Source organism: Rhinopithecus bieti, unplaced genomic scaffold, assembly GCF_001698545.2.
Source record: "Rhinopithecus bieti isolate Rb0 unplaced genomic scaffold, ASM169854v2 scaffold_11587, whole genome shotgun sequence".
Lineage (NCBI taxonomy): Eukaryota > Metazoa > Chordata > Mammalia > Primates > Cercopithecidae > Rhinopithecus > Rhinopithecus bieti.
In genome coordinates this window covers 2,093,398-2,111,619 of record NW_016806966.1, presented here as the reverse complement: position 1 = coordinate 2,111,619, position 18,222 = coordinate 2,093,398, and the positions used below count along the sequence as shown (strand labels likewise).

At 43.0% G+C, this 18,222-nt stretch overlaps 1 protein-coding gene across 1 annotated transcript in view; it reads left to right on the top strand.

Annotated features, from left to right (window-relative positions):
- KIF5C (kinesin family member 5C) overlaps positions 1–15,448 on the top strand; it is a 158,379-nt gene extending 142,931 nt beyond the window's left edge. The window contains exons 25-26 of the mRNA XM_017879100.1: positions 130–243; positions 11,778–15,448. Of these exons, the coding sequence (XP_017734589.1) occupies positions 130–236 (107 nt within the window). The 3' untranslated portion in view covers positions 237–243; positions 11,778–15,448. The remainder of the gene's footprint in view (positions 1–129; positions 244–11,777) is intronic.
- Positions 15,449–18,222: the final 2,774 nt, after the last annotated feature.

Sequence of the window (18,222 nt, the reverse complement as noted above, 5' to 3'; positions counted from 1 at the left end):
AAAAAAAAATCAGTACCTGTTGATAAGAATTGTGACTTTTAGTTGTCACAGGTGACCTGTAGCTATCAGGATTGTTGTTAAGCCTTTTCTAAATGTCTGTTCTCTCTTCTTTCTGTTGGTTGGATACAGCCAAGCCCATCCGCCCCGGACACTACCCGGCCTCATCTCCAACGGCCGTCCATGCCATTCGAGGGGGAGGAGGCAGCTCTTCAAACTCCACTCACTACCAGAAATAAATACAAAGTGAGTCCCATGTCAAGGGTGGTTTCTCTATCTGGAGGCAGAGGCTTCTTGCCTTTCCAAAACCCCTGCCTGGCAGTGGACCTTCGGTAGAGAGGAGTTCGGCTCTATTCCAGCACACGCCCTGGGGGTTCCAGGTAAACAGAGACCCAGACCTACCCTCCCTCAGTCAAGAGCCCTGGGGTCTACTAGCTGAGGCTGCCTGGGGCCCATGAGACCTGGAGCCAGGCCGGGCCTAATCCCCTGCAGGGGTAGGTGTGGTGAGTGATTCAGCTGAGCTTTGGTTTGCCTGTGGGACTCACCTCTGTAGTTGGCATCCCATAGGGCATTACTTGTTTGTCAACTGCTTTTACCCAGAGCAGACAGAAGTTGGGGATTGCTTTAAGTCTCAGGAACAGAATATAAAGAAAGAGCCAGATAATAGAAGTGATGTTTTTATGTTTACTATCTGAACTCAACAAATGGGGATTTTAAGAAGATACCTAGGTGGGTCCAGGGCGCTTTTTTCTTTGAGATGGTGGTCTGCAAGCTTCTCTGCCCACAACCCACATGCCCAACATTTCTCTCCCAGCAAAAAGAAAAGGAACGAGTGATATACTTTACAAAAGAGAAGAAGCAGAGAGCGAAAACTGTCATCCTTTGTGATGGAAATGGAGAAAAGAGGTTACTAGTTGGGCAGGCAGAAAGACTACTAGGTGACCAGAAAACTTTGTTTAGAAAAACTCTGACTTTGAACATGCAGATGGGAAGAGGTGGCTCTGAACATTGTCCTTGGACTCTAAGCCCTTGCTAGGGTAGCTGGCTCCCAAGGCAGGCAAGCATGTAAGGTGTGAAGTCTGGACCCCTCCTCATCCAGTCCGTTCTGCATCAAGGCAAGAAGGCGAGCAGGAGGGGCTGGAGCCATCGCTCAGGGTCCTGTCATGGCCCAGGCTTAGGCTAAAACTTCCAAGGGAAATGCTTTGGTGGCTGCCCCCACACAACTTTCACCTGTGCTGCCCCAGGCAGTGCCAAGGAGCAGGCCAGGGACTGGTCAGAGCAGTGGGAACAGGAGGGAAGGCGGAGGCAGCCCACGGGCGGGCAGTGTGCCTGCCATCATTTGCCGTCTTCTAGACAGGAAAATGGGAAATGGTCTTGGCAGTGGGCCACCCCATTCCTATCTAATCTCTGCTTCCAATCAGAAATAGAATGAAACTGGAAGTTAGAAAGTTGCTTTTGACTACATGTTGTCAGTATCGAGGCTGATACCTGAAGGGAACTCTGAGTTCCAGCTGGGCAGCTTAGAACAGAAAAGCCTGAAGCAGTGGTCCTGGAACTTTGGTGGATGTGAGCATCCTTGAGCACCCAGAGGCCCAGGCTCCTTAGAGGAGGGAGGGCCTGGGTTTTGTTTGTCTTTTTAACGAAGCACTCCAGGTGATTCTGATATTCATCGAAGTTTGAAAACTCTCCATGGTTTATACAGGATGGCAGTTTACTTCTGTCTTATGTGAAGGAAATTGGAAGGTGGTACGTCTGTAAAGAATCTCCACAGTGATAACAGAAACCTAGCCTCTTAATTAGATTAAGCAAGTGCCTGCCTCCTGAACTCAAGGCCAGCTCAAGGTCACCAAATGACCGGTTTCAGCCATCATGCCTACATTCCAAGTTTAGCAACCAGAGAGGAAGCAGAGAAGAGGCAAAAACAGCCATCCTAAATGAATCTCCTTTAAGTAGCCTTCCTGAAGCCCCGTGCAATGCTGATGCCTCCCTTTCTCTGGGCAGCACTGGGCCATATGGCCACATCTAGCTGGAAAAGGTAGTCTTTTAGCTGGGCACATCACTACCCCAAAGAAAGGTAATGCTCTTTGAGCAAGGACAGGGAGAGTGGATGTTGGGGTGGGCAGCTGACACACTGTGCATTATGGATCACCTAATATGCCGCAGCACTGGGCTAGATGCACTATAGGCATCACCTCATTTGATGAAAGCACAGAGACATGTGTATGTGTGTTTCCCATAAGACCTTACTAGATATACTGGTCCAGGGATTCTGGGGTCCAGAGATTATGCAGTGGGACAGTCACCTTCTTCATGGGTTCCAACAAAGGTCTGCCAGTCCCATATTTTATGTAGGCTCCAAACAACCAAATGCTGGCCATTCATCACCAGTGTAGCCTCTTCTCATACAGAAGAGTGAAAATCAGTAGGTCTGGGGAGACTTTCAAGACCGTTGGAGTGACAGAACCACCCTCACCCATTATGGCATTTTTTTTTTTTTTTAATTTTACTTAAGTTCTGGGATACATGTGCTGAATGTCCAGGTTTGTCACATACGCATACACGTGCCATGATGGTTTGCTGCACCCACCAACCCATCATCATCTTTTTGAGATGGAGTGTTACTCTTGTCGCCCAGGCTGGAGTGCAATGGCATGATCTCGGCTCATTGCAACTTCTGCTTCCTGGGTTCAAATGCTTCTCCTGCCTCAGCCTCCCGAGTAGCTGGGATTACAGGCATGTGCTACCACGCCCGGCTAGTTTTTGTATTTTTAGTAGAGACAGGGTTTCACCATGTTGGCCAGGCTGGTCTTGAACTCCTGACCTCAAGTGATTCCCCCCACCTCAGCTTCCCAAAGTGCTGGGATTACAGGTGTGAGCCACTGCACTCAGCTGGCAATTTGTTTCTTTACTCAAAGTTTTAAAAGTGGTTTTGATGGTTTTATCTGAATTCACAGCGTCCTTAACACACCTTCTCAACATAGCTTCTATAACTAGGTGCTTCTTTCATCAGGTCACAAAATAAACAGGCCCCCTCTTACAGCTCTCAGGATGGCAGTGTGGCTGAGGGGACTGGCATTGGACAAGGGACCTGGGTTCAGGTGTCAGGTCTTCTACTTCCTTCAAGTTACTTAACCTCAGAGTCTGTTTCCTCATCTATGAAATGGGGAAAATCTTTTATTTTCGTCATTGGCATTGACAGAAGGCTTAAATGAAGTCATGCTTCTAAGCACATAACAATTGCTCAATAAAAATATTAGTAGCTAGTATAGATGAGCACTGCACAGGAGACTGAGGCAGGAGAATGGCATGAACCCGGGAGGCGGAGCTTGCAGTGAGCTGAGATTCAGCCACTGCACTCCAGCCTGGGCGACAGAGCGAGACTCTGTCTCAAAAAAAAAAAAAAAAAAAAAAAAAAAAATTAGTTGCTAGTATAGATGAGCACTGCAGAACATGGTAGTTGATACATGTTGGTTTATAGTGTCCTTTAATTCATATAGTTGTTACTAAATGGTTTTTAGTTCCTCTATAGCAGTAAATCCTAGCCACTGGGTAGGGAAGGCTTATTTCTAACTGAGTATCCTAGTTATTGCTATGAGCTGATATAAGGGCTTTTAAAGATAATATTGGCTGGGCATGGTGGATCATGCCTGTAATCCCAGCACTTTGGGAAGCTGAGGTGGGCAGATCACTTGAGGTCAGGAGTTCAAGACCAGCCTGGCCAACATGGTGAAACCCCTTCCCTACTAAAAATAGAAAAATGAGCTGGGCGTGTACATGCACACCTGTAACCCTAGCTATTTGGGAGATTGAAGTGGAGAATCGCTTGAACCCAGGAGGTGGAGGTTGCAGTGAGCCGAGATCATGCCACTGCACTCCAGCCTAGGTGACAGAGTGAGAGCCTATCTAATATATATATATATATTACTTATATATATAATTTATAAGTATATATATATACTTATATATATATAATTTACTTATCTACAAGCTATGACTATTTTTAAGAAATGACTGGGCATTTGTCAGCAGAGATTAAAAAGGGGTAGTAATCAACAGATTCAGGAATTGCAAATGAAGAGTAAGGAAATGCTAAATCATTTTTTGAAAATAATTGGAAATATGGAATTCATTGCTTAGATAAGAGCAAAGCCTTTTTGAGACAGTCTTTCCTGACCTTTGGGATTTTCATTCTGAAGTCTCTCTTCCCTGGGTAGAAATTATCTCAATTGTGTCTTCGCAGCCCTCCTGTGGAGTCAGAGCACATATTCTTACAGCTGGATATCTTTGGAATTTCCTTCTGCTTCGTTTCAGGGTTCAAGAATTATAGCCATAATGAGTATTTTGGTTTATCCTCAAGGTTTCAAAGCCAATGAAGATGCCCATGTACAAAAATCAAAAGAACCCAGGATAATGCTGGCTTTGATCTTACCTGGTTCAGATCCACAGGGGGCTGCCTCAGGAGGAGATGATCTTTTTCAAACCCTAGAGCTACATATGGGGCAGTGGAGTACAACCATGTGACATTGGGCAAGTTGCTTGATTTCTGTCAGCTTCAGTTTTTCTCACCAGCCAAGGGGGTTCAGGCATCGAGAGCCTAGCTCTGTACTTGGTTTCACAGTGAATGAGACAAGAAGGCTCTATTCTTGTGCAGTGATATGCTTGTTAGGGGAAGATGAACAGAAAATAAACAAGGTAACTTCAAGTAGTGGTAAGTGCTCAGAAGAAAACAAAAACAGGCTAATGGAATAGGAACACTGTTTTAGAAGGGGGGGTGACATTTAAGTTGAGACTGAGTGATGAAAAATGCCAGGCACTCAGCAACCTGGGAGAGAGTGGTTCGATGATCACTCAAAGGTAGGAATGAATGAGGGTTATTCGAGGAACGTAAGCAAGGCTGATAAGGCGGTACAAGGCTGATAAGGTGGTAGCTCGTGATCTGGGAGAACCCATCTTCATTAGAGTGGATAGGGAGAGAGTTGGGCCCAAGTAAATGAAGGTGTTGAGGCTGGGGGCAAGTTAGATTGTAACCTAGTGCGAGGGGTCACCAGGGCTGTGGGCGTGGGAGCAGTGGGAGCTGGTTCATGATTAGACAGGCCACTCTGGGCTGGACCGTGGAGAAGGGGTAGGAATGGGGCGACAGTAAGCAATGGGGTTGTCTAGGGGGTTCCCTAGGTGGCCATGGGGGAGGGTCCGGTACCAGACCCAGGTAGTGGCAGCAGGGAAGTGGCTCGAGTCAGTGCCTGCTTAGAGCTGATCCAGCTGTCAGGCTTACTGATGAACGTTGAGAGCAAGAGGACGAGGAAGGAAGGGAATCAAGGTAGTTCCTAGATTTTCGTGGGCCCCAGCAATTAGGGAGACATTGGTCACTTTTTAACCATGCCAGGGGAAATCGGGGGATGAGCAGATTTTGTGGGAAAGCTTGGTTTCCATAATGTTGCTTATGCGCTGCCTCTCAGACATCCAGCTGAGCCCACCACCCAAGTGGGTGTGTGGAACAGGCGGCTGGATCCGTGAGTCTGGAGCATAGCAGAGAGGCTGGGGCGAGGCCAGGGCTGGAGACTTGTGACCTGTAGATTGTGTTTATGGCCACGGGTCTGAAGGAAGCAACCTAGAGAAAAGGTGGGCCCAGCAGAGAGGGGAGCTGAAGAGCAAGTTGGACCAGGCCTAGGCACTGGCAAATGGGAAGGTCAGAGAAAGGAGGTGGCACCAGCAGAGGGGCCTGAGGAGCATGTGGGGTCACAGAGGTCAAGTGAAGACCTTGACCCTAGAAGGAAGGTGGTCAGCTCAGAGCTTGAGTAAGATGACAACAGAGACTGGGTGGTTGAAGAAGGCCAGATGGCGGTGACCTTAGCATGGACTAGAGAGAGCAGGTGAGGAAGGAGAGCCAGCAGCCGAACCCACTTTGGGGATTTTATTTGAAGGAGATCAGAGAAATGGAGCGACGTGGGGTTAAGGTGGGGCTGCGTTGCTTTTCTGTTATGAGATGGGAGATATTACAGCATAGCTGTGTGCGATGGTGATGGTATAGCCGAGCCGGGCAGAGGAGGAAGCACAGATGCGGGTGGGTGGTAGATGGGGTGGACTGGGAGGTAAGATCCAGCTCACCTTAGTTAGAACTTGTTTTCTCGTGCAGGCAAGAAGCCAGATGATTAGTGAGAAAGAGGGAGGAAGCAGGGTCTCGCTCTTGAGACCAGAGACGGTGTAAAATCGACCTCTCAGGCAGTGCTGAGTCCTTCTTTGCAGCCCCACACTTAATGCAGACACCTGATTAAACATCTGCCCAGCTCCCTGGTTCTGAGGGCCCTGGAGATCCACTTCCTTTCCAGGCAGTGCTTTGGCAAGCCAGGGGACTTGTTCAAATGTCTCCACCAGATGGCGCCAGTGGGGCATTGCTGACACCTCAGATGTTTTCTGAAAGACTGAAGGCAGAACGGTCTTTTTTCTTGGTTTTCGTATATTTAGACTATTTTATCTCAAACTTGAGTAGTGAATAGAGTACTTTGAGAGGAATACAGTTCTCACAGATCCCCAGAGTTGATTTAAATTATTGTATTATAACACTTAAGTATTAGCACATTGTAAACAGTATACATTCTGTACTTACAGATCTTATACAACTGTCAAGTCAAAACAAATTTAGAAATTAAATTGAAATAAAACCACAAATTAAAAGTCCAAACCACAAAACCCACTTCACATAATTTAATGAAGGAAGGGCTTTTTCTGAAATTAAAGAGCTAGGTGCAATGCAACCCCAGAGTGCGTTGCTTCTTGTAGAGTTTGGGATGCCTGTTTTTTGTGTGTCGTGGTGTGTCTCAATTCTTTCACTTCTGTACTCCCAGCACTCTGAGAGGCTGAGGCTGGAGGATGGCTTGAGCTCAGGAGTTTGAGACCAGCCTGGGCAACTTAGCGAGACCTTGTCTCTACTGAAAATAAAAACATTAGCCAGGTGTCGTGGTGCATGCCTGTAGCTCCAGTGACTTGGAAGGCTGAGCTGGGAGGATCATTTCAGCTGGAGAGTTCGAGGCTGCAGTGAGCTGTGATCATGCCACCACACTCTAGCCTGGGTGACAGAGCGAGATCCTGCCTCAAAAAGAATAAACAAATAAAAACAAATACATGAAGATTAGCCTAGTGCCTGGCACTGAACGAGCACTCCGTGCTCATCTGTGTTGTCCTCATCACCTGATCCCGTCTCCTCATTCTACATCCCAAAGAGGCGGGATGAGCTGTCAAGATCCCACACCTACGAGTGGTAGATCCTGGGCTAAGAGCAATGATCTTCTCTGCAACAGTTCTCAAAGTTCTTGGCCTTAGGACCTTTACTCCTCTTAAAAAAGATCAATGGACTGGGTATGTGGCTCATGCCTATAATTCCAGCACTTTGGGAGGCCAAGGCAGGAGGATCACTTGAGGCCAGGAGTTTGAAACCAGCCTTAGTGAGACTCTGTCTCTACAAAAAATAAAAAAATAAAATAAAATAAAATAAAATAAAAATTAGCTAGGTATGGTGGCATACGCCTGTAGTCCCAACTGCTTTGGAGGCTGAGGTGGGAGATTGATTGAGCCCAGTAATTTGAGGCTGTAGTGAGCCATGTTTGTGCCACTGCACTGCAGTCTGGGTGACAGAATGACAATCTTTCTCAAAAAAATGAACCAACAAAAAAGAATCAATGAATTTATATATATTGACATGTATCATACTGGAAATTAAAGCAAAAAATTTAGAATACTGCCAGATTCATTTAAAAAATAGTAATAAGCCCATACATGTTACCATAAATGTGATTTGTAATGAAAATAACTATTTTCAAAACAAAAAATAGCCAAATGGCATTGTTTTACATTTTGCAAATCTCTTTGACACATCTAATAGATGGCAGCTGGATTCCCCCCAGCTGTTTCTGCATTCTGTCTGTTGCTGTTTTGGTTGAAGTGTATAAAGCGAATCTCCCCTTGTCACACCAGACAAGATTCTCAGCCATTGGATAGCTAAGAAAACTGTGGAATGGGGAAGTTGGGATCATAGTGCCCATATCACAGGCTTGTCTGGGATTGAATGAGAGAATGTGAAAGAAGAGAGAAAAAAGTCTTAGAAGAGTACCTGGCAAAAATTAGGCCCCCGTGCATGTTAGCTAATGTTAAAGTGGTCATGGGGACAGACCTGAAAAGGACAGATGAGGTGGGACTGCAGAGAGAGAGGACAGAAATGACTGTAGGTGGATGCTGCTGAGGCAGAGGACTTTGAAACTAGCATTCTCAACCCAACCCAAAAGGAAGGAATTGTGGAGCATCCGGAGGCAAGAATTCCTGATTCCGTCTACAGCACAGTAGGCTCCAACACTTCGATAGTCCTCAGCTTCATGGTTCTCAGAGTCATAAATTCAGAGCAACTAAAATTGTTCCTCCACAGCAGATTGTACCAACGCTCCAATAAGATAAATCCACTTCTATTCAGCAGTGATAAGTAGAGTACAATTGTAATTCTTATAATGTGGGGATTGAATTATAAAAAGGCAAAAGAAAAACTAAAATTATGCACTGTTTGGATTAAGCTTAACTCCACCGCAAGCAATTGCAAAAGCCCAAGTTGGGGGTGAAAACGGTCTCTAAATACTTCTTGCAAAACCCTTGTGTAATTAACTTCTTTCATTAGCCTTCCCCACCCCTTCTAAAGAAAGGTGATTTTATTTCCTCCTAAATCTGGTCACATGTTGCCACTTTGAATTACCATCTCCAGTTTGGCAGAGCGCCAGTTTGGCAGTCCTAGAGCAGGTCGGTTGGTCCAGTCCCCTGCCTCTAAGTGAGTGACTGGCTACTTGGAAGAGAGTCAACAGGACTGGGTTTTAAAGATTCTCCAGTCTCGCCAGTCTCTCTGGGATTAGAACAGTCAGAAATGCTTTATCTCATTTACCTTTGAAATTTATATCTATTTTCTCCCATGAATTTATCTAAGGAGATGAAGAACCCGATAGTGGGAAGGATGGATGGGAGCATCCTACTGGAATCCATGTTTCTTGGGCCTGCTGGAAAGACTTCTCAGCAGACAGGCCTGTAGAGATCCTTAACTGGGGATGAAGAGGAACGCTGCATCCTAGTAAAGAAAGGACCCTTTATTGGCAGAGTTCCTGTGCTTTTCCCTTCAGCAACCTGTCACAATCTCAGTTCTCCTCTCTCATGCTCCTTGAGGTGGCTAAGCTAAGCAGGTAGGGCCTCCTTTGCGGCCCCGTGTTTCTTCCAAACTATCAGCCAAAACCTGCTGAATCTTGCCCAGCGGGGATCGGGGGTTTTGACTGAAGGGCCTTCCAGGGGGAAATCATGTCACTTCATGGTCTGCTGGAGTTACTGAGGCCGCCCCATTGCATTTGTGTCTAGTGCTTGCTGTGTCAACACGGTTTGGCTGCAAATATTGCGTCAGGTCATAATCCCACAATCCAAGGTATGTGCCGGCACCTCCTTGCCTCCAGGTACGCAGGACGGCCATCTCATCTGAGCAAGGGGATCTCATCTGACCAGGGCGATGGCGTGCGTGGAGAAACGACCTGTGAGAAAGTGAAATGGCAATTTCAGTGGTGGCATTCAGGCTGCACTCCTATTGGTTTTCAGCTCAAAATGGATTTTAAATAACAACTATGACCATGCTTTTAGGTTTTTCTTCTAATACTGACAATAAGCCCAAAGTTTCACCAGAAAGGCCATGTTCTTCCCAACGACATCTTACTCTCTGTGACTTCTAAAAATGACAGGAATATCACCCTCTAAGGTTGTTTAAGCCCTTCTTAGTTTTGTAGCTTTGCCGTTGTGGGAGATTATACCAAATGAGTTCTCTGAATATTTTTTCTTGTCAGTGAAGAGGTGGTTCTGTTTTGTTTTGTTTTGTTTTTTTGAGACTGAGTCTCACTCTGTTGCCCAGACTGGAGTGCAGTGGCATGATCTCGGCTCACTGCAACCTCTGCCTCTAAGGTTCAAATGATTCTCCTGCCTCAGCCTCCCAAGTAGCTGGGACTACACGTACATGCCACCATGCCGCACTAATTTTTGTATTTTTAGTAGAGATGGGGTTTCACCGTGTTGGCTGGGCTGGTTTCGAACTCCTGACTTCAAGTGATCCACGTGCTGTGGCCTCCCAAACCAAAGTGCTGGGATTATAGGCATGAGCCACTGCACTTGACCAAGAGGTGGTATTTTTAAAAAGAATGTGTGTTTTTTGTTTTTTTTCTACTCAGTGTCTGTTCTGTATTTCATCTCCCTTTTTCTCACTTTGCTTTTTTCTACTTTTATAACCCCTTTCTAGACAGAGAATTTTTCTCTTTATATGTAACTTACATCCTGTTGATTTATACGAAATATGTGAGGTTGTTTACAATATTATAACATATAAATCAGGAGAGTGAAGAAAAAAAAAAAGAGCATGGTAGCGGGAATCTGAGATATTACCACAGTTGGGTACCAAATGTTGATATAAGCCTTCTAGAGGCAGAACAGAAAGCATGTGTTAGGTTACGGAGGGCTTTTTTTTCTTTCCTTCTTTCTTTTTTCTTTTTTCTTTTTTTTTAATCAAAAGAGAATTTGGGCTTTTCTTACTGGCAGTTGTATTTCCAGTACCAGGTAATTCCATGTTTTTCTCAAGGATAAGGCTCTACCTCCCTCTTTTGTCATCCCTGTGCCCATCCCCTAGAGTACCATGAGCTCTGCACAAAACCCATAGCAAGGTCTCAGAGCTAGGGCCTCCAGCTGGTGACAGGAAGCAGAGCCTTTCAGTGTCTTCTGAAAGTTGAGCTTACTGGTGTTGGGTACAGGCTGACAGAGGCCACTCAGGCTGGTCTAGACGTTCATCCTGGAGATGTGCCCAGCACCAGCCGAACCTCTGGTGGGAAGTGGAATAAAATGGAAGGGGGTGGTCTTTTGGAGAATCTTACTAGCCGATGGAGACGAAGCATACCTTTGGGAACTGGGAACCTCTTTCTACAGAGAGCCTGGGTTGGGGGGGGGGGCCCTGTTGCACCTGCTTGCTATCCTAAGTGCAGGCAAATGAGAAATGTTTTAATTCCCCCTTAGGAAGGAGAAAATGCATTATGTTACTTTGAATATCCATAGCCTCAACAGATACTAACTTATGGAAGAGAACGTTAAGACTGTCAGGACTAAATACTTAAAGCAAAATCAGGAAATAGGAGGTTGTGCTGTTTATGTGCTGCTATCCATATGTATCTTTTGAGCTCTCAAAATGTGGCTAAGTCCAAATTGAGATAGGCTGAAAGTGTAAAATATACACCAGATTGCAAACACTATTGTATGAAAAAAAATCTCAGTAGTAATATTGTAATGTAAATGATCTCAACATGTAATACCAATTACATGTTGAAATGATACTATTTTGAATATGTTAGGCTATATAAAATATATTACAATTAATCTTACCTATTTCTTTTCACTTTTTAATGTACCACTAGAAAATTTAAAATTAAATATGTGGCTTGGCCAGGCACGGTGGCGCACGCCTGTAATCCCAGCTACTTGGGAGGCTAAGGCAGAAGAATCACTGGAACCCGAGAGGCAGAGGTTGCAGTGAGCCAATATTGCGCCACCGCACTCCAGCCTGGGTGACAAGAGTAAAACTCCGTCTCACAAACAAACAAACAGAAAATATGTGACTTATGTTATATTTGTATCTGACAGCTCTGGTCTAAACATCTAGAATTAAACAAAACTTTTTTGAGAAGTAAATTTCTACTGTGTTCTCTAATTCCTATGCTTTCTCTTTGGTTCTCTTTCAACAGATATGACTCCACATAGCATGTCAAGGACTACATTAATCACCAATTCCTTTATTTTTTCCCCCCTACAGTTTCCATTTTTTTTTTTTTTTTATACTTGCTTACTCCAGCCATCTGCAGTACACCAGTTTCAGGTCTTTTGAGCTGTGTAGAGTTTCTGTGTGTACAGATGTGTGCTCGGACTTTTCTCTTTTTGAGAAATCTGAAGGAGATGGTTGCAGAAGATCCACTTACTACTCAGAACCATTGCCGCTGACTAGGCCTCCGGGGTGTTGGGTGGTTTCTGGGTGGTTCCTGGAGCCTCCTCTGGGCAGTGCACTGTCCCATCTGTACGCCCTAATGTGCCATTCCCTGGAGGGGAACCACCAAGTACCGTGGAGGCAGGAGACCATGCTCTGCCTCAACTGTCTGGTTTCCTGTAAAATAAACACATTATTTTATATTTTTAGGGAACAAAAAGTGCTGCTCTAGGGTTCAAAGTTTTCATTCTGAACACTTTTCCGAAACAAATTGCCCTGAAGACACATTTTGAATATCCTGGTCACATCTTTGGATCTGTAAAATATACCTTTTAGTAATGGCACCTGTTAAAACGCAAAGCAAATTTCCTTGGGGCAGAAAAACAATCTGACAGTAGCAGTGTAGAAACTGTTCATTCAGATACATCTGTGTCAATGCAAAAAGTCATAAAATTCACCTCCCAGCTGCTTGCTTTTCAACCTGCAGCAACTAGTCTCGGCTGGCCGGTTTGAACATCATTCTTTCAGAAGTGCTGAAAATGCTGCAAAGTTTTAAGTGGAAATGTGGCTGCCCCTCTCCTCACTTCTTCCTGCCTGATCGTTCTGGAGCTGGCATTGGGAACGGCTGCTTTCTCTAACCATTTTCAGCTTGAGTGGGTATTGCTGAAGAAGTCCAGCATCATTCCAGCAGTTGAAAAAGGAAGCCTTGTCACAACTTTGTTCTTTGTGCTTGTGTATGAATAAGTTGCCATGAATAAGTTATTATTTTAACCCATCATTGCCGACTGTTTATATGAATTCTTTCTTTGGCACCAAATAGGTTTCATCTTCTTAGGCACAATTAGAAAAAATCCATATAGATGGATATTTTACATATAGTTATTGCTCTATCCAAATACATGAATCTAAAACTTAATCAACCCTTGCTTCCAGTTGTACTTATTAAGAAGATCAATTTCCAGGTAGTAAAGTTTTCAGGGAAACTGACAAAGATTCAGTTAAATTGGCCTTGTGTGCTGCTATTTGTTCTGACAAATTTGGGGGTAAGTCAAAGACAACCAAACCAATCTCGGTGAAAGCTCCTATCCTATCATGTTGTGTGCCCAAGATGAGGAACTGGCACTGTGCCCTGAAGCTTTCACCACTGTAATGAAATATATGCCAGGGGAGACTTCGGGCTTTTCTCATGACTGTGTGAGTCGAAGGTAGTTCAACTGTGTGTGTGTGTGTGTGTGTGTGTGTAAAGTGCCAAGAACTGTGCATTGACATCCAAACATTTCTTGTATAAAATTTCCCTAGCAAAGCAAACCTGCTTTGACTTAATTTATTTGTTAAATGTTGCACTTTGTTTATGTATGTTTTGTTTTTGGGGGGGAATAAGGAGAGGGAGGAGGACAAACTATTGAAGTATTTATTTCATGAAGATAGCAATTTTGCATTTGTTTAAATTTTTTTCATTCTTTAATTTTGTTATCAGTGCCAGCCCAATATACCTGCTCCATCATTATTTGCAGTCTGATAAAAGGGTCCTTGTGGGGTAGGTTTTGCAAAGTTTATCAGGTAATAACATATGCCACATAACCTTGTTAATATGTTTGCTTCTGAATAGGGCAGCTAAAACATTGGTGTTTGAGATGATTGCCAATTATTAGTTGTCATTACCACTACTCTCCATTACTTTTTGTTTGGAAATTGAACAAAGGTCAGTAATGGTTTTTGGCTCTTGTTAATATCCATCATAAAATAGATTGTTTTAGATTCTCTCCAGAGTGATTTTTCCCTGGGTACCCCTTTCTACTTCTAAAGAATTGCTTGACACTTTCATGTTTCAAAAGGAAACATTCGCTTGTAGTTCCATTTTGCTTGATCTCTACAAGGGACTGACAACATTCGCTTTACTTTTATTCACAGAGAAAGTTGGCTTTGATGTCTCTTAAAGATAATTCTGCTAGTTGCTGATCAGCCAGTCAGTTCACCTAGCTTCAATCTTTATAGGACTTCTAATCTAATTTTCCTATACTGTGACTAAAAGTGAGGCAAATTATTGGAATGGATTATTCAAATGGATCCTTAAATATTGCTATGTATAATAAGCCAGTTATTACATCAGGACCATGTTCTCTGTAGGCCACTTTCTAAAAAAGCCACATATGTGCAATTTTCAGGTTTTTAGACTATTGCTCCCTGTACTTTAAGTGTAAAAACCACACTTCTGAACAACTAAGCTCGTGATTATGATTTTGGTTATATGCAGCTTTTGACTAGCGTGTATTGTGTCTTTTTCTCCTCTATGAATAATTTTATATTTCATGCTACTTCTTGAAAGTTTACTCTTTGATGCTCTAAGAGAACAGCCAGATGGTTTATACGAATAATCTTTATCTGCAGGATGGTGGATTGGTAAATTAGGAGAATGTTGTTTGAGATATCAAGATTTATGGTTGGGAACTAAAATACTTAATGCCAAATGTGTTTTTGTCAATTACTAGAGAATTCTGTGCAAACATATCATCTCTTCAAATGCTGCACACTTCGCTTTTGTTAAACAGCAGGTAGTAGACAGAAAAATAACAGTTTCACATTAAGACTTTTAAAGGAAATAGAACCATGTGATTAAGAAATCAGAATTTATAGATATACTGAGATAAATGAAGAAATAAAAAGGTTTGCCTAGAATGTAGCATCTAGTGACTTTTTTAAAGCTCTAAAGTTTACATAAAGAAGCTCTAGTTCCTATAGAAATAACTGAAAGCAAATAAAAATTCTTAACAATCCCCTCTTTTGAAGTGCATTTTTTAAAGCAGGGCAGGAAACATTTGGACTCTAGCTATATGACATATTGGGAAAGGCCGAGGGTGGAGGGAAGATTTCACTTCATCGTCTAGCCCAGAATCTTGAGCAAGCTAAAGAAACCATCATAATCTAAAATTGCTTCATTTAACACTAACAATTTAGACTTTTTAAACCAAGCATTGAATAATGGCTGGATAACTGCCAAAGGAAGCGCCACTCCATGAAGTCTGCTTACTTATTTAAAAATTGTGTATCAATTTTAAATACTGTTCATTGTGTGCAGATATAAGGGGAATAGGGCATTCTGTAGAATTATCCATGTCTAGTTTGTAAAGTGTGTCCTGTGTACTGCAGATGTGTGTTCTCTGGGCTTTATGTATCTGTACAGTAGCTTTCACATTTAAAAAATTGTGGACAAACTTGTCTGGAGGGTTTGAGGGGAGAATGGTGGTTTATATCAATAATGATGCTGTACTATAGTCCATGTAACAAAAGATCTGGAAGTCACCCTCCTTTGGCCCGCGGAAAATTTTGGTAATCTTCTAGGTTCTAAAATGAAGGTGTATGGGTACTCTGGCAGACTGCATGTTGTATAATTTGAAAAATACTAGAAGTGGAAAATAAAATTCAGTTAAACTTTGACTGGTCTGTTTCTGCTTATTTGAGTCATCCTGAAGATATGGTCATTGGAGATGTCAGTGCCTGTGTGAGGATGAGCCATTTTCTGGCCTCAAAAGAGTTCACTTCAAGTGAGCAGGTGCCCCAATACACAGCATAAGCAAAGTCAACCTTGATCATTTTTGCTTTTACTTTGCTTAAATATCCCCTGTAAACTTTTTTTTTATTTCAGAACTAAGAAAACTTGATGTTTGTCACTTCAGTTCTGAAAAGATAGCAACCGATGTAAAAAAAAAAAGTCTTACTAGCTTTTTTAAAAGTAGGAATGACTGAAAGCTGAGTAGAGCAGTGTATTCACTGAATATCTGAATTTCTTCTTGCTTGAGAAGGGCATTAATTCTCCACCAAATGAATTGGAGCCCTATTTGCATATGTTGAAAGATTATCAGCATCTTTTGAGGATTTGGGGTGTTTATATTCCTGTTTAACCTACTGATTCTTAGTGTAAATGTACAGGTCTGAGATCTTGTGAGAGGACACTGGAGCATGAATCCTTTGGAGGCTAACCAGTGCCAGGACACAGGATAATTTTTTTTCTGCTATCATAACAAGGAGACTTCCCTACCTTGGGTCACTAGAATCGTGTGTCCATGCATGACATTGTGTATGTAAAGCATCCTCATTCTTGTGCTTGGTTTGATTAATGGTGCATGAGAGCCAGACAGTAAACCTCTTTCCCTTAATTGATTAAAAATGGAAAGGATAGATGTCAAGTGAACGTGTAATTAAGGGCACTGCAAATGGTGTGCTTTTATGCTGTCTTACCCATCTTTTTCGAGATTGTTTTCTCCCAAGAACTCTGAAGAAGTTTCCAGATACCAGATTGTTAAAAGTGACTTATGTAGTAAACTTCAAACGTGGTAGTTGAATATTCAGTTGATGCCTGTGTGTTATAGATAGGAAAGCAGTTCTCTGAAAGAACCAGATTACAAAGCAAATTTCAATATCAATGGGAAATGACTCCCACAGATCCCAGAACACAGCGGCTCTGCGATGCAGTCGGACTGCATTGATACCAGTGTTCTCTTGGTTCCTGCAAGCCTTTCTTGAGGTTTCTTGTTTCGCCAAGCTCTAAACTGGCCTCTGGCTTTGCCTCAGAAGCACAGAGCTGGAGTATCTGTGGGAGAAAGTGGAACTGGACCAATAATCTGCAAAGGCAATTACTGGTGATGTGTGTATTGGCAGGTTTCATTCTAGCATTTGTGACAGGTCGTGTCTTGTTATTTGTCTTGTGTACATAATACACTGAACAGAGGTAGGAGTCACCTCTTGGATGACACATTAGTTGAAAATGTGGGTTTACTTGACAAAAGGCATCCCGAGCCATGGAGTTTTCACTTTCCTTTTGGTGTTTGGTGGTTCTTCGTCCAATTTGCAAAGAAAACACCAATCTCTCTGTGTGGTTAGTTGGGTTCAAAATAATGAAAAAAAAAAAAAATCCCATAGGTAACCACTGTTGGTGGTCTTTCTGCCTCCAGTACCCTGGACGGCAAAGGCTGGGATTCTCCACCTGCTTTGCTTCGAGAGCAGTTTGTTCTGGACTTCCAGGAAGCCCTCTCTGCCATCCAGCACCTTTCAAACCTTCACCCTTCCCCATGCCCAGATCGCAAATGATTATCATAGTGTAGCTGTTCAAGATTTACCTACAACAATATTTTATTCCTTCAGAATGTACATGAAATTAAGAGAAATTGACAAACTTGTTCTGGATGAAACGAAACAGCATCAGAATCTTGTAATGCTCAGAAAGCTACAATAAGCAGTCAATTATTTCCAGGGCACTATTCTGGCTGTGTGCCAGACACTGTTTTAAGTGCTTTGCATGTATTAATCCATCTAAATCTTCCTAATAACCCCATGAGGAATGCACCATTATCTCTCCTTTACAGGTAAGGAAACAGGCGCAGAGAGGTTAAGTAGCTTGCCCAAAGGTCTCACAGCTGGCAACAGGAGGCGCCAGGATTGAAACCCACACAGTCTGCTTCTAAGGTTCATGTTCTCAACAGGTGTAATACTGCTTCTCTGAATAGTGATTGGGATATACATATATGTGTGTGTGTGTGCCTCTCTCACTCACTCTGTCTCTACAGTGATAAACAGCAGCCAACCTCAAAAACCCTTTTGTAAAGAATTTATACAAAGCTTTATGCCTTTGCAACTTTTCTGTTCTCTCCTTTCATTGGAATCTGAGACCTTATTGTTATTTGAATTACTTTAAGCAATCAAATGCATCTAGGAAAGAAACAATAATGAAGGAGGATGCCTTATATCAAGGGTGCCTGATGACACTGAACTCTACAGGAAGGCTGCATTTCGGTAGTGCCCTTGTCAGAATCTTTGTCATACCTAACATACTTAGAAGAAGTGTAGCCATTACTCTGTCAGTTTTCAAATTGTGTGTCGTAAGAATTTAACTTATCATCTATGTGGATTTATTTTTCTTTAAGGTACTAATTCTGTCTGCATTAAAACATGTATAACCTATATTCTTCTGCTTCTTCAGTAAAAAGCTCTCAGTACTCTCTTGCCCCACCTGAAATGGCTCTCAGGGAAGGGTTGAGGGGCACTGGATGGGTTTCCTGTCATTCCCAGGGATGTGTGAGGCCTCAGACGAGGCTGTCCCTTACCTCACCTCTGGCCCCATCATGATGATTAATAGGATCTCGTTTCAGAGCTCTAGGTTTTAGAAAAAAGAAACATGCCAATCATACCATACATGCATGTGCAAGTCCAACCAC